This window comes from Mchenga conophoros, linkage group LG7 (assembly GCF_057382185.1).
Source record: "Mchenga conophoros isolate Kocher_MC1m ecotype Shallow Benthic linkage group LG7, M_conophoros_male_GT1.1, whole genome shotgun sequence".
NCBI lineage: Eukaryota > Metazoa > Chordata > Actinopteri > Cichliformes > Cichlidae > Mchenga > Mchenga conophoros.
The window spans coordinates 12,940,957-12,963,737 of NC_140532.1; the positions used below are offsets into that span (position 1 = coordinate 12,940,957).

The 22,781-nt window shown below is 40.1% G+C and overlaps 1 protein-coding gene across 1 annotated transcript in view; it reads left to right on the top strand.

Annotated features, from left to right (window-relative positions):
- Nucleotides 1–689: 689 nt before the first annotated feature.
- roraa (RAR-related orphan receptor A, paralog a) overlaps nucleotides 690–22,781 on the top strand; it is a 187,284-nt gene continuing 165,192 nt past the window's right edge. Inside the window, exon 1 of the mRNA XM_085282177.1 lies at nucleotides 690–988. Within this exon, the coding sequence (XP_085138303.1) occupies nucleotides 835–988 (154 nt within the window). The 5' untranslated portion in view covers nucleotides 690–834. The remainder of the gene's footprint in view (nucleotides 989–22,781) is intronic.

Genomic DNA, 22,781 nt, shown 5'->3' on the forward strand with positions numbered 1-22,781 from the left:
AGATGATGATGATGATGATGATGATTATGTTAATTGTGATGATGTTGATGAAAATAATGAAGAGTGTTCTGATTATCCCCGCTTGAATGCTTGGACGTTAAAGTTGAATACTTGGCTGAGAGCAGCCGACAGACTCCTATATGCTTATGGCTGGCAAGCCCAGTGAAGGAATTTGAAGTGAATATTCCCTGCACCCCTACAGCTTTTGGCTGACGTTAGAGAGAAGAGAGATGGGTAATATGGCGATAATTATAAAAGTTCCATATTTAACAGGGATTTTTTTTTAAATTAAAGCAAAAATAAAATAACAACCCCAAGAATAAAGTGTTTTCCTAAAATTATATTGATTATTTTTAGATCGACAGCCTAAAAGAAATAGATTATGTAGCTACAGGCGCAGTTGCGTGCACAAGGATGCATTTTTGGCCACACTGTGCAGTTTTGCAGTTTATAATTCATAGTATTCTATCCCGGTTTTCTTATTTTGCATATAAGCAAATGCAGAGATGTAAAAAATCTTTGGAAATGGTTAGACAGTAATAGAAAATCGATATTACCATGCAAAACTGCGCGGGGTCGATCAGTGTGGATTACTTTCAGGCCTACATCTATTCTTCGACTATTGACAACCTCTCCCTTTCCAGTTTGCATGACTGGAGCTCTCACTAGCGCTGCTAGTGGACAATCAAACCTACACACCCACCTCCAGACACACTCGCATTTCTCATTTCTTACTTCTAAATTAGATAGCGAGACGTGGTGTCGGAGCTCACAGGTCGCATAGAATTAGTTTGAAGTATCAGCGGTAGTTAAACAATAAATCTGAAATTCAACATGGAGTCCCCTCCAGATCCAGCGAGCGACCCGGGCAACAGCGCCTCGGAGCCGGCTACCCCGGTCAGGGAAACCCCGGTAAACCTGGAGACGCTCCGGAAAGCGGACCATCCAGCCCCGGTTCGAAGGCAGACCTGTTCCAGCACCAACAGAGGTAAGCGAACCGATTTCCCCCTTTTCACTTGATGAGAAATACGGAGCGATCGGGGACATTTTCATCAAACTTCAAAAATGAATTAAATCGCGTCCCCCTTGAATAACTGCACACTGTCTAAAAATCACCCAACCACAGGTACACAGCTTTTTATTTATTTTTTATTTAGTACCACAGCGGCGATTACCCACTTGGTCGTAATGAGTGCTTCGGTGTGGGATCCTGGTGTTTAGGCTCTGCTGACAGCTCAAATCATAGGGGGTGATACGGTCACAGATGTCACATTTACTCTGACTGCAAGATTAATCAATTATCCAGGAACCCGGAGTTGACCAACGGGACCTTCTCCTCGTGCCAAAACGGGCTAACGTGCTCGCTCTAACGCGATATTGTCACAGAGTCGAAAGTGAACTTTGGGAAACTGTGGGTTAGTTTATCGATTAGTGCTATTCGCCTTCGCACAGACGTGTCCTCCACAGTGCCTTATACAACACACTGTACCGTCTGGATGGATTTTTCCCCCTTTTTTACATTTCCAGCTAACAGATTTGCGCTATTCCTGTGTGGAAAAAGACGCCCCAGCAGCTGGAATTTGTTTAATGCCAGCAAACAGTGTTGCAAGCATTGGAGGCTTCTGCACGCCTTTTGCGATTAAGCCCCCTCCCTTCAATACGAACAGACAATGAAAGCCAAACGAGCCCTACATTGCAATTAGCCCGTCAAAACGTCTGCATTGCTGCATGAGGACTGTTTCTTTTTTACACGATTTATCCATCACGTCCCGTCCATGTTGTACAGTACAAGACAGTATTTAACCACACCCCCTCTCGGCTGTATCCAGCACAGGCTAACCGGGCTCACCCAAGTTCAAAGAAATAGTGCTTTCTCTGCTGATTCCTGACAAGCAGAGTTGGTGTGGATACATGGCAGCGAAGCGACCGGTGTAGATGTGACATTCATTCATTGAACGACGTTTTCTTTTTTCTTTTTTGTGAGCGCACTCTTCCTGTGCGCAAGGGTATATTTAGAGTGTGATATGGTGATTGTGGAATGTAAGCTGGTTATGTAACAGGTTTAGCCATAAACAGAGGCGCGCAACTGAGAGCAGAAATCATCATCTTAGATCTTTTCACTTTATAAAGTGGTTACCCCCCCTTACTCCTCGTTATCACCGCGCTTGTTTTATATAGAAAAAACAGCCCAGTTCAGCGACTATTTATATGTATTTACCGCTCAAGCGAAACTGTGTGACTTTGTGGGCTGGCACAGCCTGCGCGCTTATGTAATAGCGGGGCAAAGACAGGTAGTTGGGAGGCTTCGTGGATTGATTTCTTTTTTCACAAGTCTGACTTTGAGACACTCCTAACCTGCTGACCCATATTCACCCCACCCTTTTATGCACAGGATTAAAGTGCGTCTGGGAAAGAGAAAGACAGGAAAAAGAACGCCTTTGGTCTGTTATGTAATGCTGAATGGGTGAAAAAAATGTCTTCACTGGGGCAATCTCTGCACTTTGAAAGGAGGTTCTCAGCACGGAAACTTTATTTTGGCCTTTATACAAAGAAAACAGATTATCGTTGGATATTATTTAGCATAGGAGGGCTTAAAGAAAACTTTTGAGAACTTTTCAAAAACTTATTGCAAGTAAATATTTGTCTGACATCGCTTATGGTTAAATTTCTGGAATTATTTTCTCATGTTTAACTGTGTAGTTCAAATCCTGTTTTGTATTTTAGCCTTTCATACAGGTGGGAAAAGCATTAGAAACTTTAACTCCACTCTGTTACGGTCAGTCGTCTAACCTTTAGAAGATTAATAAATATTACAGTGAGATGACAACGTATTGTAATGCTACAAAGGAAGGCCACTGGTTGTTTTAAAAGACCCCCAAGCTGAGGTCACGATGGAGATGTCTTATAAATGTAATAATCTAGAAATATTTACAGCATTCATCATGCAGGAGAGCAGAAGAAAAGCTTGCTTTCATAAAGATATTATGCCATAATTGCTTTATTCAATTGAAAGAACACATGTTCTATTAAGGAGAAGCTGCAGCCGGGTTATTGCGTAGGCAGAGTTGATTGTAGGGTTGCTTAAAAAAATAAAACAATAAAAAAGGAGAAAAAAAGAAACAGTAAAAAAATATTTATAGTTCACAGCAGTGTTACAGACTTCTGAAACATTTTTTAGGATTACGCTTCCACGCTCAGACTCTGGCTTTTTAGGCCAGGCACGGAAACCAACATCTGAAAGGCGGCAGACACTCGCTTAAGCGCAGTTTCCCTCTTTACAGCAGCTGTATTAGACTTTCTGAGGATGCACATTGCTTATCCTGCATGCAGAGCGTTTACTGTTTTAACCCTGAGTGCTAATACCTTATAAGTAGAAACGGCTTACTTCAGCAGAAGCTCTGCTGTAAGACTTGAGTGGGTCAGAGAACAGGCCTTGAAGGGCTTTTGGTATATCATTACTGGAAAGAAGAAAGGGTGTTATTTTCATATTGCAAGATCTCTCCGTTCACAAATTTGGAAACAATCAATATTAATGGCTTAGTTATGTAAGGTGACGGTCTCTGCAGAGGTTTGAAATCTCACAGTTGCACAGGGAAGCACCGAAGCCGCGCGTGTGATGAGAGACCTGGTGTTTGCATCCGCATTTAACATTAGTTTGTTCGACTGCTGAAAATGTGCGTGCTTCCTAGAAGTGTGGAATTAGACTCCACCGAATGATGCTGATTGATATGCTTGTCTTCTTGTGCTGCGCTATCATTGTCATGTATGCAGACTGTGAGTCATCTGAAAATCATTTTCCTTCGTTAGGGAGTAAGAGGTTACTCATAAAGTACAAATAACATTATGTTGGTTTAGAACAGCGTAATCTGTCACTAGGTGAAGTGTGATGTGGTTCCCTGTGGTGGAGAATATTACAGAGCCTCCTGCTTATTAGTTTGCCTCCGTCTCATATCTCGATTAATTCTGATATGATTTTTTTTTTAGCCTGAATAACAGCTTTCTTCCTATTGTTTCACTACATCTAGCGTTATTGTAGTTTTTCCCACCACACATTTTTGTTTCCATAAAATAAAAAAAGTAACCTGTTCTTCAGGTTTCAGTGTAGAGAAGTCTTAACATACAGTGCAGCATATTGCGTGATCCAGTCTAACGGAGGAGAGTTTAAACATTGTCACTCATCTCTTAATGAACACGTAGCCACAATTTACTCAGAGGTTTTATTTGTGGGGAGTGAAACGAGAGCTCTCAGCTAGACAGCCAGCATTTATTTAGTCGTTGTTGAAAGAGGACGGATGAGGTACAGCAGCATAGAGTTTTAACTTTTTGCACTAAATCTCAGAAAGCTGGCAGTTGGCTGAGGTTAGCGCGCCTCTCGAATGGACAGCGGCATTTCTGTGGCCGTGGCATTCTCAGATTCAGTGAATGAGGGCACTCTGCCCGCTGGAGAGCGTGAAGGTACAGGTATAGGCTTATAACTTGGACAGCTTGGACAGATCCAGGAGTGGAACTCCATTATGTGTCCTTTTTTTCTGGCTGGCTGGCTATAACATAATATCAAATCTGAGTCCTCTTGCGTTTTCAATTCTGAAATGTGGGTGAGGTAATGATATCATGAACTGTTTTATTGCTATAGACACTTAACATCGTTAAATGTTAACTGTCAGTCTTTCTTCAACCATACACCGAGCTGTTGCATAGATGGTGACAACTGTTTCTCGTTTTGACTTTGGCACTAGAGCTGTTGGAACCCCCCCCCCCCCCCGATCTTCTGTTCTTATGAGCTTCAAAGGTCAAACATTATTTCAGTTGCATCATGCTTATCTAGGCAGTGTACCTGTGAATATCAGCATAATGTTAGAGTTAGTAGTTGATGAGCATTGATTGAAATATTGCCAGGCAAGATGTGAAGCTTTTTTTTTCTTGCTGTCATTTCAAAATATGAAATTAGCAGCACAGTGGCTCAGTGGTTACTACTGTTACTTCACAGCAGTGATGTGTGTGGTGACTTTCACAGAAAGGCGAGTATAGATGATGACAGGAAGAAACATGCTTAACAAGACACATTAGATGAGATTAAAACAGATCTTTTTATGATTTTTTGATCTTTTATTCTTTTATATAAACTGACAACCTCCTGCAGCTTTCTGTACTCTGCACGGACACGTCTTAACCTTTCGGCAGTTGTTTCTGGATGAAGAATTATTTTAAAAATGTACTTTAGTATTTACCATCAAAAGATTTAGCATTAGCTGACAATTACAAGTACTGGAGGAATTGTTTAGTAAAATTATACTGCACTATGAAAATACCCAACTCCTTGTCTAAGGAGCTTGGTGGAGAGTCCCTAAATCTGGGCGTCTCAACCATTTGACCCTAGAACTGAAGAAGCTTCTCGGATGAGAGGTGAAACGTCTTCAAGCAACTTAAAGAAGTCCACACACCTTTCTTTCCAAGCTCCTTAGACTACGATGACCTGGATGACTGAGAACCTTCACAGACCCAACTCCTCGTAAACCGTGAACTATTGGAGCATTTAACTTAAAGTATTAAAACAAATAGCAATTATGCTGCATAAAAATATTTTGTGCCTTCAGAAGGGAAATCCCAGTAATACACATCAAATCAAACCAAACTTTATTGTCAGTTTGCTTTGCATGCAGCTGTAGTGTATGCAAAATGAAAGGGCTTTTCTGCAGGGTCAACACAAGCGTATGCAACAGGGTCAGTCATAAAAACCTTTTCCACTTCTTGCATGCAATCTTATCACCGTGTTGTCTTTGTATATACAGACAGTACTTTTTTAATGCCAAAACACAGTTTACACTGGCACAGGCGATTAGAAAACCAGAGCCAATTTGGATTAATCCTGACATAAATATTTTATTATTTGCACATTATGGTTATTGTCAACATCAGTGTGTAAAGCTAGACCCCAACTTTAATGCATACAACAGATGTAGGGTACTGTACAAGAGGGACAGCAAATATCGTCTCAGTGTTGAAGAAGGACAAGCACTCCTTCGTGCAGACTTGGAAGAGCTGGTATAAAAAAGCATCATACAGAACAGAGGGAAGCTGTATACAAATACTGTGAGGTAAAAAAGAATGCTGCTCCAAGTGGAAGCATGACTGATTTTCTTTTAACATCTTGTGCAATTCCAGGAAAAAACTGAAACACAGACACAGCTGTTCATGATATGGTGTTTGGTAACACCACTCCATTTGCTAAACTATTGGATTTGGCAGGGACCTTTGATTTCTTTATGTAACAAGACATGTGAAACAGCTCTAGAGTTTAATTCTATTTCAGCAAATACTCGATTGGTCTGACCTGTAAATATGACATAAAAAAGTCTCTCAAGTCTCAGAGATGCATAGTTACAGATACATTAAAGGTAGTAAATTAAGTTTAGTTTGATTAAAATTAAACTAAACTTGTGAAAAGACTCTAGACATTGGTTAAAGAAATTTGCTTGTTTTTCATTGTTTAGCTCTGTTTGTCTCAAATGAAAATCCAATATTCTCTGTTCATTTAACACTTTAAAATTTTATGCATAACACATATTAAGTCATTGTTAAATGAACTGAAGCATGCACCACAGTATTTGCCATTTGCAAAATAGCAGATTTTTGCTTGACCTGTGCATTTCACTCACAATTGTCCATATAAACTAAAGTGCATTTGGCTTGAAAATGCATTTATGTATATCATTTACTTTTGTTGACATAAATGCATTTCATATGTATATTTAATTTGCATTTTTTGCATAATTTAAGTTAGAATTTATATTTATTTTAGGCTTACACTATAGGTAATTCAATGCCAGCCTTTAACAGGCAATATTAATTAAAATAAGTTTAAAAACTTAACCTAGACCATCTATGAAAGTTTTATTCTTGTGGGACAGCTTATTTTTGAGTTTGAATCACTAGTGACTTAACTGGGGCTGGCGAGGAAATTTCAACTGGTGACAGACACCAGATTTGATGTGAAATCTCCAGTGGTGAATGATAGCTCAGATCTATGGCCCATTTACTGAAGTTTGTATCTTAGATAGAAAATTTTGAATAGTTATGACCGGAAATACTCCAGATGCATTATTGGAGGGCGTTAAAGGAGTCTAATTTTAATGTGGTACACTGTGACCTAAGTACTTGTGCTGCTTGGCTCCATGCCTCTCTGTGGCTCTGCGATATGAAAAGGGCCCCTTAGAAGAGGACTAGAGGGAAAGATATGGTGAGAGGGGTCTAAAATCTCACTCTGGGGGGATTCTTATGTCACATCTATGGCCAAGGCTTTCACATCTCCATCATTGTGGATGGTGAAAAGCTCCCAAGCAGGTAGGTAAGCCCTTTGCATGTAAATTTTTTACACTCAGAAACTTTGACCGTTTTATCTTTCAAACCATCATTCTTTTCACTTCTTAACAAAACTCCTGCAAAACACCTGCCAGACTGCACCACGCCCTGCGTGACATTCAGAGAAGTCTTTTATTATTTAATTCAAATCACAAATCCTTTACCTGTGTGTGCACTCTGATCGGCCAGCTATGGACATTATGTGCACATGTCTGCTTTAAAACGAGAAGAAATCTAAAGCATTTTATTCAAACAGCACGACTCAAGAGCTTCTTGGCTGTCATTTATCTTTCTTTCTGAAGGCTAAATTCACTGCAGCCTTGCTTTAAGGATTCTGTCGCGTATGATGTCGGACTAAGATAAAAATGGAAATATCTGTTGCATATTGCTGCCTTTCTAGCACAGATGAAGAGCAGCAGCAACGGACTATAACAAGGCAGAATAATCCATTTGCTTTCTCCTATGCTTAGAGTAATAATGTAATTTAACAATGTCTGCACTTACGCATTCTCACCATGTATTACATATAACAGAATAGTGTAGACGAGAGAAGGTGGTCTCAGGAGTTGTTAAACCTTCACTCAGAACAATGTGTTTTTACGAGTCTGTGCGCCATTATTGCACTACATGCAAAGTGTTTTTTCCGTTTTTACAGATTCAATTTTTAAAGAAAAAGAAGACCAAAATATTTTGTTATAGTAACAACATTGCTTTTCTGTGGTTCTGTCACACAAAATCCCAGTGCTGCAGGAGGTAAAGCACTCATATAACATCCTCCACTGCTAATTTCGTTACATTAGTAGTGCCGTGTCATTACTTCACAAAGTTTATTCGTCACCTGAAATAAACAGAAAACTTTTGGAGACGTGGGAGATAAAACAACTTGAAAATCAGTGTCATTTCTGTTGGCTTGATTATTTATATTGGAATAACAAGCCCAACTTAATCTCATAAATAAAAAAGGGAGAGATACAGATCCGTCCCCTCCAGGTACTGCCACCACTTAATCGAATTAGCTCCACTTGCAGGCTTGACGGGCTCTTCAAACACCCCTGGTGACTTCTGAGTGCCGATTACAATCAGCTACTATTTTCAGCCTTTGATTATAATCTGGTGAGGTTGGACAGAATTTTTTTGAACGCAGAACTAACTAATTATTAACATCGCGGCCCATCTCTGTCTTTTTCTCTCTTTTTTTTTTCGTGCCCGCTACTCGGGGCCAATGGGGCTGGAGTAGTTAAACAATACCCACAAGTGTTAATCATATCAAATCAAGCAGTAGTGTGAAACTATTAGCTTGGTCTTATTGAAACAGCTCATATTAGTTGTTGTGTTGTCCAAACAATTAACTCACTAATTGTAAAATATGTGTAATATTAAAGAGGTCTTTTGTATATGTTTCTTATTGTGAAAGGAAAAAAAAGCTATAACATTTGTTCATACAGATTTCGCCACCTGACAGACAACAGTAATGAACACAATTCGCTACTCATAAAATAATAGGAGATGATCACAATTGTTCTTGCCTCACACAGTATGTCACAGAAACACTGCAACGTGCCTGTCAAACACAATTCTGCTCTTTTGTTACTTTTGAAAGGCAGCTTTTGAATATGAATAACTTACTAATGAATATTTGGTTCTTGTGTGTGTGCGCGTCTGTGAATTGATTGCTTTAGGAGGCGTGCTAAGACAGACTGTGGCACGATGGGGCTCAATCAGTGCAGCAATACTGGAGTGCTGCTTTCCGACAGTGATTGAAAGACAGACTTCACTATGTATGATTCTCCAATCACTTATTCACTGACAAATATCATCTGTCTGATCAATCAATATTTGCAGCTTTATTTTAGTAATGCAGTGCTTAAGAGGCAATAATTAACGCCGTGCTGGGTTGTTAAAAGCCTATTTTTATGTGACAGACCGAAATAGACGTACAGAAATAGGAAGATGAAAACTTTGGGTTGAGGTTGGTAGTGGCAGACCCTGCAGACGTTCGCTGCGCGCAGTGAACTTATCGAGAACTTGAGATTGTCCTATGGCATAACTATTTCAGTTGCTTTCAAGTTATGTTAATGTACAAAACTGTTTTTTTTTTTCGTCTTAACTTTGAACTTTCTTCCTTCTTTTTTGGTTGAATGCTTATTTCAAAGAGCTATTTGGATTAGAGCTGTATTGGAGACAGCGCTTCGAGAAAGTTCCAGGTATAAAAATGTCCAAATCTAATTCTTTAAAAGATTTTTTGAGCTGTTGTTGACACAAAACTTTTTGTTTAGCTTGCTGTCTCTTCAGGAACAATAATAAGTTCAGCTTTTTTTGGGGGGGGGGGGGGGGGGGGAGGTTGCGAGTTTGTTTGTGAAATTGAAAATATACTGTGAAATAGTCCGAGGGAATATTCATTCAATGTCATCTTGCATTAAACAAGTGTGGCTTGTGATGCTCATTAATTTCTGCTTGCTCCACTTGCGGTGTTTGGGCTCTCTTTGCTGGCTCAGTGCCACAGTGTCTTCTGAAAGAGCCACTTCATCTCTGTCAGGGGCAGGTGGAAATTTTCTGCACACTTCTAATTGGACAAAGTGCCTTTCAAACTCTGAGCCATCATACACAGATCAAATTATCATACAGACCAGGTGTCAACAGAGGTTTTTCACCTCCCTTTTCCTCTTCTGCTCTCTCCGGCGTCTTTTGGTTGATTTTATGATTCTCCCTGGGCTTTTCAAACTCCCTAATGCTTAGTGGCCCCCGGCACGCTCAGGCTCATCATAGGAATTGATTACAAGAAATTGCGCTTGCTGTTTTGACTTTAAAGCTTTCATTATTTGCTGTCAAGAAATTTTTTTTTCTCCAGTGCAAGATCCTCAAGCAGATATAAGCAAATATTTCCACCAGATACAAGGAGAATTTGAGGCTGTGGTTTTAGCTACCAGGGAGCTTTAAGATCTTTAGTAAAGCTCGGGGCCAAACTTAACTGTGCTTTTAATAGTAATGGGTCAAATCTTCAGATGAATTCTTCATCTCCTAGGTGATAAGCGAAAAGAGCAACATGCTGGGCGATGCCATTTTGCCAGTATGTGTCATTTAAAGGTGTAACTGTATTTTTGATTGAGCACCAGTGAAGCCGGCTTGTGACTAATGTGAAAAAAGAGGCTGTCCAGATACAAGTATCAGACATGTGTTGGGTTAATTTTTTAGATAGTTAGACAGTTCACGGTACAAGACGGTAGATCAAGTGTTTTGAGTCTTTTAGGTGCCCTTTGTGTCCCTGTGCAGCAGTAAGAGGAAATATTTTGTTTTGTGTTGATATGAAAAGTAGGAGCAGTACTGGAGGAGAATAAATAGAGGATGGATTTTGAAACAAGTGTCTAAAAGGTTTCATAAAAGCTGAACCAATTACACTAAGTGTGATTTTTATATTTTCCCAAGCATGTGAGGTGGTCACTTTAAGCCGCATTCATTGCGAAAGCTCGCAGTAAATGAAAGGATGAAAGGACAAGTGCTGAATTTGCCTTTTTAAATTTAAACCTTGTTGGCGCTTGTACTCATGCATCACATTTTTATCCCAATATCTTTTGAAGGTTTAAAAGCTAAACTGGTGTAATGATTAAACGATTATCTCTGCTCCTTTAACAAATCACACAAACACGGCAAAGTTTTGACACGCTCGATCGCTTATCTTGTCTGCATGTCGTCAACGCAGATGCACTACACTGTGCTGACTTGATTCGGCGCAAAGGAAAGTGGACAGGAGAGATTGATGGTGGTGTCCCCAGTCAGACAGATAACACCTGATTCTGCCTGCAGGGGGCTGGTCTAGCGCGCTCCTCCCCTGCGCCTCAGATGCATTGAAGGCTGCGCCGAGGAGGTGAACCGTTCCTTCGCTCAATGCAAATTCATGGCCACATTCAGAGATGATCCCATGACAATTGAGCCAATGTGGCCCAGAGCACTCTGCAACACATGATCCATGCATCAGCCACACCTGGGAGAAACCCACACAGGCACGGGAGGTCATTTGTTCAACACAGGTGCATCACGTATTCCGATGCAGTCAAACAACCCACATGCTTGAATGCACGCTCGGAGACACACATGGCCAAATGCACACATGCGCATAGATACACAGGTGTTAATGAAACGCTCTGTACACACGTGGTTATCTATGTCTGCAGCACATCAGCTTTTTATTCTATTGTTCTTTGTTTCTATTGTTTCGTTGTTGCTTTGTCTGCTCAGGTTTGAAACATTTATACTTTTTACACGGGAACTTGCCTCAACAAATCAAAATACTATAAAATAATTAGTAGTTGAGGAAACGATACTATAATTGTCAGCCTTCTTGAAGGTGATGAGATCATGTGATGTGTTGGATGGTGTGGTGATTCTTTCTTTCATAGAAACATGTTAAAAACGTGATAATGATTTTTGGAAAACCACCTCCGGGTGTTGATATTTTTAAAGCCGAGCACTACAAATTGGGTGTTGGTCTTGATGCCAGCAAATATGTATTTTCCTGAGGAAAATGTACTTGTAAAACATGTCTACTGAAATGCCAACTCTCTTTAATGGAAGTTTGATTTCATCTGTTTTCATCTGTTCATCAGAAAGAAGTCTGGCCAGGTGTAACAGGCAGCACCTCACAAGGGTTAGTGCCAAATTGGTTTGTGTGAAGAATCCACATCATAGGGTGCTTGAGCTGTTACCCTCACATTGTCGCTTTAGGACAGCTGGTTATAAAACTAAAAAACTCCTTGTCTTTTTCTCATGTGCTATTGACTTAACAGCAAATAGCACTCTGGCTGCACTTGTCACACTACCCAGAGAGGGAGTTTGCTTATTTTGGTATGAATTTTCCATTTCGCGCATCATTTTTTTTGTGATTTATTGTTGATGCTGTGATTTTGTATTCCAATACTAAGTGAACTCCTGTTGCAAGGTATCGTTATTTGCAATAAAGATAACGTAGAAGCTTGTATAGAGCTTTCCAGACTAAACAAGCAACTCAAAAATACCGCCATAGGCTTGGGGATAATTGTGATGGATGCCTTACTGACAGCTTTTTGATGTTGTTACATCATTTGTTGTAATTTACCAAACATCTGTAATATTTGAGTGTCTTATCATCCCTTTGAATCAAAGTAAGCTACATCTTCAAGAAGACATACAGTGTAGGAAAACAAAATCTCATAAATAAAAAAAAATCAATAACAAGGTGTGTTGCACAGGTTCTCGGTGTATAAAGCAGATGGTGAAAGCCTTCTGTATAATAGATCTCAATATTAACTGTAGCACATGCTGGGAGTGTTGGTGGATGGCACACAGCAGAGTGAAAGAGAAGCAATGACCTTCTGTCCCATCATTTACCCTCTCGTGCCCCCCCATACTGCTCTCAAATTACTTTGTTTTAGCCAATTAAAGCAGCCGGCTGAGCATCAAGCAGGCTGCCATTTTTCGCTCACCTGGACCCAGGTGACATTATCGCTCTGTCATCGGGAGAGATAGCTGTAAGTGGGAATCTCCGGCATGGCGCCGTGCCACCTTAGACCCCACAGTGTTCGCTGAGATTAATGCAGTGATGCTCCCCCCAACTTGCACGAATCAGTCGGCTCTCTCATCTGTTCCCGGCGATAGCACCGCGCACTGCTTCTCACTGCATGAAGCAAGGACCCAGTGACTCTATAAGTTTTTGTGCTACAAAGCATATACACACAGACATACACGTGTACGTTTATGTATATATGTATATATATATATAACATTTCCTAAATCGCCCCAGTATAAGTAACTATCAATTTCTGAATATACAAGGAATTTATTGTCTCTTGCTATCTTATTGCCTTGTCGCTGATCAAGATACCATATGCTGAGAAACGACTTTCCATCCAAATCCTTTAATGGCTCAATAATAGAAAGACGGCAGACACAACAATACCATGGCACAAAATGAGTGAAGGACCGGAGAGTGTGGTGTTTAACAGCCATACGAGCACAGATTATGTGCTTGAAGGGGCTGAATCGAGTGCCAGCCGTGACAGTTGGGCTGGGAATTGAGCGTTCCGGGGACGTGCGGCTTGACTCCGCTCGGAAACACCACTGGGTCCAGGGCTCATCTCCGCAGTCCTCCGCCTCCCTCCTCGCATAGTGGCATTGTGGCCTGCCGTTTGCTCCGCTTCTCCGGGGGAATGGACGGGCCCTTGCTCTCGCTTGATGAGCACTCGCTAATGGCTGCTTCTTTGAAAGCTGACGGGCCCGTTTGAGGAGGAGTGTCTTTTACTTCCCTCCAGCTTGCCTTGGCCGGGCATTCGTCAGGCAGCCTGGCTTTGCTGTCCTGCCCACATGATGGTGCGCCAAGGGGCTGAAACGTCTGTCATTTGTTTTACTTTCAAATAAAAGTTGACGATTTACCAATAAAAAGTAAAAATAGTCTTTTGATGATGTCTGGAGGCATATGGAGAAAGTGTTGCAGTAGTGACATTTACAGCACTTTGTTGGGCTAGAAATAACAAAAGACAAAGGAGATTTGTCTGTTTAATTTTTTTTGTCTGTGTCCCCTCTGTTAGAGTTGTTACATGCAAATTAAACGAGTGAGTATAGAAAGTGTCATAGACATTAAAACATGATTTGGAGCCCCTGCTGAAAGTTGCACTTCATTAATGCTCTAAAGCTTCTTTTAATATATCGCTTGCTGTGTATCAATTTATGCACTGAATTGCCAAAATACATTCTTGCTCTCAACAAAACCCCACTTGTTTGTGCTTTATTTAAGAAAAGATATTTCTACTGCTCAGCCTCTGAAAAAGGACTGTAATAATCGATGCACTGACTGTGATTTCTTGGCCGAGACTAATTTGTGTGTGATTTCTTTTTTTTGTTTGTTTCTGCTCTTTATTATATACAACAAGTTGCCAAAATGAATGTAACAAAGCAGATAAACACCATCCACTAGTGGTAAATGCCATGTTATTTGCCAATAGTCTGCTCATGTATAGTGGTCCATCCTTGTATTAACAAAGAAGTTGATTGCCTGGATATGTTGTTTTGATGCTTCGCTTGCATCAGTCAATCTGCCAGTTAGTTGGTTACATATCCTGCTGATACCCTTGACCAGTCTTCTCACCCCAGAGGGAGCTGTTGTTCCTGTTGCCCTCCTCTACACTACTGTACCAGTCTCCAGCTTCTGGAGACTCCATTAAAAAGTTAGTCGTCCTTGGAAATCTCCTTTCTTTAACTTCTCTTGTCTTTACTCTCTCCAGCCCTCTCCCACTCTGTTTTCACGTGGACTCTTTTTTTCCCCCCACTTGAAACTAGGGCGAAGGTCAGAATGGTGAATTTGATATAAGAGCTGACATGGTTTCGTGGAGCACCTTGTCAACTCAAAACAATAGGTTTGCAGGAGCTGTTATGCCGAATAAAGAATGTTCGCATATTCCCACTGAAATATCCTCCGCTAGACATTCCCAAAAGAGATGTGAACATTTGTCTGCATACATTTTTACCAGTCCTGGCCCAGTAGAAAATGGAGGTTGAGGCAAAATGAACTAAATAAGTTATTTCACAGGGGAAGCTAAAAAAAAAGAAAAGTCGACCACTTTGCTTTTATCCTCGTGTAGTGGCCTGCTCTCTTCGGTCTCGCTCCGGGTTTGCTTTAAATAAATTTAAGCTTCTTGTTGTAACCCTGCATATAATGATGCAGCTACATCAGGCCACACATATTATCTATGAAGAAGTAACTGATGTTAGTAGGTGCGTAATGGCAAGAAAGGGCAGCTGGCTGGGATGTTGTACAGTGGCGTGATCAAATAGTTTTAATTTGATCTGACCTCTTTGTCTCAGTGGCGTCTCTGAGCTGCCTCTTAGTTGCAGCTTAAACAACAGAGTATAATGAAACAGGATGAATGTGGTGACGAGAACCAGTCAAGTTCAAACATACTGTGAAAAAGTAAATTGTGCATTTGCTTTTGTTTATCATTAATGAAACAGGGTTGGGCATTTTTACAGCTTAAAATATAGCATATATATATACACACACAAAAGAAGTCTGATTATGAAAATGATAACATCTAAAAAGGATGGATTGATATTATTATAACAGCTTCATTCGTTTCCTTTGTCAGAGATCTCTCACCAACCAGTTGTCGCAGGCAGTTTCATCTCAAATTAAATTCATTTGGACATGACATTTTAATTGGAACACTATTCCCATTAATTGAACAAATTAGAGAAAGTCTGCTGGGGGAAAGGTAATCTCTGGGAGAAATGATTTGGAATTCACAATTTAAAATTAAAAATCAGCTGCTCAGCTTTGTTTGTATGGCAGCCAGTTTGCGGCAGTGCATGCAGGCAGCGCCAGTGTTTGGGGTCCCAGCGGCACTCAGGGCTCACATTGTCTTCATTAAAAGCGATTAAGGAATAGGTCAATTTAGTCTGCTTGGCTGCTTAAGCCGAGCATTATTTTTTCCTAGTAAATGTCTTTGTCTGCACCAGCCTTTCCTCTGTGGGATCGGGCAGTCCCCGATTTTATTCATGTTTATATGTTTGACTGAACGTCTGAGTGAGTCATAGCAGTATCATTTTAAATATTGTCATTTTGTTTAATTTGTGTGCACATACACATGTTTGGGTTTTTCATGCTCCCGTGCTCCGGTTTTAGCATGCAAGCTGTCCGGGTGCTGATGACTTGCTGTCTGATTAGCAGTGAAAGGCAGTTGAACCCTGCAGCTTCGACTACAGTGAGCAATTAATTGTGCTAATAAAGAGCACCTTAAAATGTGCAGTTAATTTTGTAAACACACATGGATAGAGGATTTCACCCCTGTTGTTGATGAAAATTAGTCATCATTCACTGTTGCTTTCAGAAAAGCAACATGTTTCTTCACATTAAGTTGTTTGGAATGTGGCACGATTTACTCCGCTGCTTTTCACAGATTTTGAATCAAAAATGTTTTGCTGATTTTTTTATTTCAGTGTTTATCATTTTGGATAGAAAGATGACTTATTTTAAACAAGTAAATAAAATAAGGGAGGTTGGTATCAGACATACACAAACTCATAAAGGCTTTAAGTCCGAAACACTTACAAGGACCTGTGCTGTATGTAAAGAAAGAACAAAACAGAACAGTCTGCCTACATTCTCATTAGGTATACATATGTGCACATAAGAATAATAATGGGTGATGTGGTGTGTCAAAGCTCACACTTTGGCCAAGAGGAAAAAATCAATCGAAAATAGTGAGCGTTATAATGAATCAGGTGTTGATTTAGAGCGGAGAGCTTGTTACATTATTCTTTCATTTTATTACCCTACTCTGTCAAATGATATACTTAGGACATGTGCTGCATGTTTCAAAAGTAGAAGTCTCTGTAGCCGTGTTGCCAGCATACAACTTTTCCAAAGGAGCCCTTTGAAATTTCATCTCATTGTGTTTCCCCTGTATTCAGATCAATCCCGTGGTTTCTCAGCTACCACATTATTATTCATCAGTCTATGGAGCTAGATCCTGATTGTAAACCTTGAAGATGAATCACAGCACATGTTTTTGCATTTGTGTAAATACCACTTGTTTGTGCTTTGAAAACTGGGGGGAGAGACAAAAAAGGTTTATAGTGTCTCATCAACCTTGGAAGTCTCAGTTATTATTATTATGTTTTGGGGGTTTTTATCGCCCTGGAATATTTTCCAAAATTGAAACAGCAGCGATGCCTGTGATATGAATGAGGTAAGAACTGAAGAAAGAGGATGAGAGCCTTAATTGGAGCTATGTGTTGTAAAAATGTGGCGAGAAAGGAGAGGATGGAGTGGAAGGAGGAAAGAGAGAGAGAGAGCCAGACAGAGGGGGCTCCTAGATAGAGGGCCGGGGGGAAAAAGTTCCCCCATGCTTGTCAGAGTTTGAGCAAGTTCAGAATTGATGGAGCCCACAGGCAGCACTGCTAATTTTAGTTGAAATCACCTAAGTGGTTTGGCTAATTTATCCAGGCTCCTCGGCCCTCAGCCCCTGGTTTCTGGCTCTCTTCTCCCTGCCCCTCCCTCCGTGAAATATCCACAAAGCGTGAAGGTACCAGGAGGTGACAGTGGGAACAGAAGGGTATTTTGTGCCCAGCTGATTTGCGGAGCACTGGGCGGTTTCAACCCGTGTCACACTCTTGGATATTGTTTGAACCCTAACGACAGCCCAGGTTCAATCATCTATTCCGCAAAATAATTCCCACCACCCTGAATTTAATGGAAAGTGAAATTACATTCGAACTTTAAAGAAAATCAGATGCAATCTCTCATATATCTTATTTCTCCTAATGGCTTACATTTCACGTTTCAGCTATTTCTTCATTGTTACTTAGATATCAGGAACACTTTTGGAGAGGGAGTGAGTCTGATTTTGTGTAATTATGGTCTGCCAGCTGGATTTGCTGAACATGTTGAAGCTTAACAAGCAGCATTGCTGGCGTTTGAATGTTTAGTAACAACTTGGAGAATCCCTTTTTTGTCCGCCTGTGAACTGCAATTTGGTAGAAAGTCGGGAAGAAAGAATTTAAAATGAAACTGTCATGAAATTACAATGAAGACGGGAGGTCAAAACGACTTTTTTGGTTCCTGGTATCAAGTGATGTTAAATTATTTGTGGAGTCTTTTATGCATTTAGAGTTTAAATGAAACATTGTGAGCAGCTTGCTATATCATAGGTTATTTTCTATGACTATTTGATTGTTTCAAATGAAAGAATCAGAACAACTTGGCTAAACATGTCAAGGTGACTGGAATCCATCAAGGCTTTTAGATGTCATGAGGTCCTTTCATTCCTTGCCCATTATTAGGAAAATGCTTTGAAATTTAAGATTTACTGATGTTTAATTACTTTAAGTGTGCTTTGGATAAGTCTAGTAACAAAAAACGGACCTTCTTAGCCAATTTAGTGGATAAGAAGCTTTTGTGGTTATGAAAATAGCCATTTCTCATTCAATAGGTGTGCGGTACACCCTATATAAGTAACCTCGTCACTTCTGGATATGTAAAATGAGAAGCAAGTTAAGACAATTAAGAGTTTCATAAAATTAACATTTCAATCATTTGGAACCAGAAGAGCCGTCAGAAACAAAAAGGTAAGGGAATGTGTGGTTACGCTAAAATGCATTCTAGTTAATCTAATAGAAAAACTCCTGTTTCTTTAATACTTATTTTGCAGCCAATTGATTTCTTTTCTTTGTAAGAAACCTGTTTAACCCCAGTTTCTGGTTAACTGCAAGGCAGCAAATAAAACTGCTGGACTGGGACTGCCTTTCTTTTATTGTTTTAAAAAAAGATTACACCCTATTTGCCGTTGATATAAATATTTGTTGAAATACCTCAATAAAAACTGTTTGTGTTTCTAAGTGGAGCCGAGTTTCTTGAAAAATTATTTTCGGAGCTGTGACCAAGAGGGATGTTTGAAGTCTAGTGTGCAAGCCAGCAGTTTTTGGCAGATGAATGTAGGGGTTTTATGTGCCAAGCACCTGGTCAAACTGCAAACAATGAGGAGCTTATGGATTCGCTTTATCCAGCGACGGAGACGATACAGAGAACGTTAGAACTCTTATGGGCCATTTTAAGAAATGCTGATGCACAATAAAACTCAGCTCTTCTTGATGCTGTGGAAAGATTTCATATACCATAAGTTTCATATAGCATGTGTAGTAGGGGCGCAGATAGCTATGGATATTAACATATTAATGTTAATCTGCAGTGAGCCTATTTATACTTACTCATTACCATATGAACAAAATTAACAGCCTTCCAGGTTTGCTAACCTGATCAGGTTAGCAAACCTGCTGTAGCATGACGTCTTTCCAATATAAACAAAGGAATGAGGGAAAATAATTAGGAAAAAATCGTAGCCCTATTGAGCTGATGGAATAGTGATATTGTATAAACAGCTTAAAAACTACATGCAGAATTGAGATTCAGTGTGGAGGGTCTTGTTTGACTCTTTAGCAGTGATCTAATAATGAGCTCCACAGATGGGTTTGTTGGCTGAAGCTCTGCTGAGTCCACCGTGTATGCGGTAGAGAGTGTCAAAGTGTCTCCTGTGCAGGATCATCTCCAGGTTTGGGAAATGGATGGTGTCTGCCAGACATGCTGGCATTCAGTGGGCCTTCACTCGTGCACTACCTGGGCTGGTGCTCAGCCAGGGTTAATTATAGGGGAGCTCCAGAGTCTTGTGTCACTAAGGATTCTAGACAGAATATTGTCATACTGCCATGTCCTATACAGAAAAGACACGAGTAAAAGCACAACTGCTCCGTGGCGTTTCTGTCTTGCACAGTCATTTCACTGTTGGTCTAAAATCAACAGTGGCAAAGAGCCAAATGGCTGGTAAAAATGTGTGTTTGGTGAGTAAATTAGTAATAGTGCTCCAATAAAATGAGTGGTAACTTTTGTCAGATGGTGACATTTTATTGAATTGCTTGCAGTATTTTTTAAAAAATTTTTTGTCTCAACATTTTAACTGAGTATCCCTGCCGTGGTACAGCCCTCTGAAAGATGGGGAAATTTAGAGTACACCATAGCAGCACAGCTCGGGATGCTGCATTTTTAATTCTCTGCTTTCTTCTTTCTCATCAAAAACTGGTGTCTACATTACCAGCCTTGAACTCCTAGCCTTAAGCATACAGTAGATGGGGGAGGATGAGGAAGAGGTTACAGAAGTCTGGGCAGATCACTTCTTCTTCTTTTCTTTTTTTTAACACTACACCCTTGGATTTTTATTAATGTTCAAACTTGCAGTCAGTGAACATAGCCTCAGATGACTGTAGTTCAAACAATATGTTAGACTTTATGCAACTTTTATGATGGGTCCAATATTCTCCGAGACGTGTTTCTCCGAGTTTTTCTTATGGCTGACAGTATACAGTGGTGTATTAGCTACACCATGTTTGCAAAAGGTTGGATCCCCAACAGCAAGGCAGTGGAAACAATTCCTCAGAGATTTTGGTCCATATTGACGTGATAGCATCACACAGTTTCTGCACAGCTGCACATGCTTATCTCCTGTTCCACTACATCTCAAGCGTGCTGTATTGAATTGAGATCTGTTGACCGTGGAGGCCATTTGAGTACAATGAACCCACAATAATGTTCAAGAAACCAGTTTGAGATGTGAGCTTTGTGACATGATGTGGTAACCTCCTGATAACAGTCATTAGAAGTGACACTGTGGTCTTAAAGGTATGGACATGGTCAGCAACGATACTCAGGTAGGCTGTGCTGTTTAAATGATGCTCAGTTGGTACTAAAGGACCCAAAGCGTACTAAGAAACCCTCCCTCATACCATTATACCACCAGCACCTGAACTATTGATACAAGACAATATGGATCCATGCTTTCATTTTGTTTACACCAAATTCAGACCTCACTATCTGAATGCTGCAGCAGAAATCAAGACTCATCAGAACCAGGCAACACTTTTCCAAACTTCTGTTGTTCAATTTTGGCGAGTCCATGTGAATTGTTTCCTGTTCTTAGCTGCACCTGGCGTCTGGTGCAACATCTGCTTCAACTTTTGACATTTTGTGCACTTACAGCACAATCTCATTGTAATAAGTGGTGCTTTGAGTTACTGTTTCTTGCCTGTCAGCTCGAAGCCGCCGTTCTCCTCTTAGTGCCACTCTCTGGAAATTTTCAGTTTTTCAGACCATTCTCTGTAAACCCTAGAGATGATTGTGTGGGATAATCTCAATATCCTTAGCAGTTTCTGAAATACTCAGATAGCGTCCCATCGGGCACCAACACCCACTCCACATTCAAAGTTACTAAGATCACCTTTTTGTCGACTTCTGATGCTCGGTTTGAACTCCAAAAAGTTTTTTTGGCCATCAGTATCTGTCTGAATGCATTGTAATGATTAGCTAATTAGATAATTGCATAAATGAGCAGTTGAATAGATGTATCTAGCAAAGTGTCTGGGAAATAGTTTTCTTAAAAGGTACTTCGGCTAATGTATGTTTGTCTATTGGTTCAATCAGCTAATTGGTCAAGCAAAAGATCTTGACCTCCACTGATATTAGTGCAGCTAATTTAGTGTATATTAAACATCTGCTGAGAATCACTCCTAATTAAATTTGTGAACCCCTGACCATTATTGCGACTATAATTTCAGATATTTCTTCTTGACTAAGGCTTTAGTCCTTCAGCTTTCAATCCTAAAGCCAGTATATCCACCAGAAAACTAGTGATTTCGCTTGTGGAATAAAAATATCAAAACTCGTTTTACTACCAATAATGTAAGATTAATTCAAGCAGTTGATTCTGTTGTCCTGATAGTTATCATATAAAGCTTGTGTGTGCTTCTTCTTTCTGTGACCCACTAACCTTTCTATTACCATCACCCTCAGGGGAAAATATCTATACATAACATCTTTCATGAAGTTTACTGGACACAGCCTGACTTTGTACAACTGGTAACTGACCTTTTCTTTGGTGCCACACTTTCCTCAAATTATAAAAAGAAAAATTCAGTTGTCAACGGGTCATTCCAATTATATGTCACTTGAATATTCATTTACAATATTCATGATTTTCATATACATTCAAGATAGAAATGTAGTTCCATTATGAGTTCAATCTTTACATTTTAACCTCTTGGCAGCAGCACTCTAAGGACATACGTGCATTAAATTTTGGCACTGTGGGATAATGAAGATTGGCAGCCCACTTCGCACTTGTCTAGTTTATTAATCAGATGAAAAGGTGTTGCTGCCATTGACTCTAATTTTGACTGTTAATCCAACAGTTCTGTCTCCCCCTAAAGCGCTTAATAATGTAGCTTAAATTGGTTTATAAGAATTAAAAATGAGTCATCTTCACATTTTCACGGTCTTTTATCAAGTTTCCCCGAACTAAGTCTGGAGCCACAAATCTAAAAGCAAGTTATTCATCTATCAATGCTTTCCTCTAAAGTAAAAGTGTGTTACTTCCCCTTTTTTACTTAAACAGTGTCTAGTCATGGCAAGCTGGTGCACACTGGCCTAGAAAAAAAGAACAGCTTGTGTTTCTGAAGTTTTCTCTCCTGTCTAGTTATTTTTAAAATGCCCCATTTCCGCCATTGTTGTGGCATTGTTTTGACCTTACGCAGAACAATTTTCCCCAAGTCAAATTAGCTTTCACCATTCAAAGAAATGTTGTAATATAATGGTTTGACGGTTCTGCCTGTGAAATATAAAGAAATGGAAGGCCGTGCCACTGGGGTTAATAATATTCCTCCTCTTCAACAAGTACCTTGGGATCGTAAGTGTCCTTGAAAGCAAACGGCATCTGACTTGCGCTGGGCATCTTTCAGCACTCATGGGTAATAGCAGTCTACTTTCCAAACTCTGTGCACTTTGTATCAGTCTGATATGTTTGCTTTCTCCACTTTATAAGAGTTGATGGGGGGGAGTGGGGAAAAAAAACCCCTTT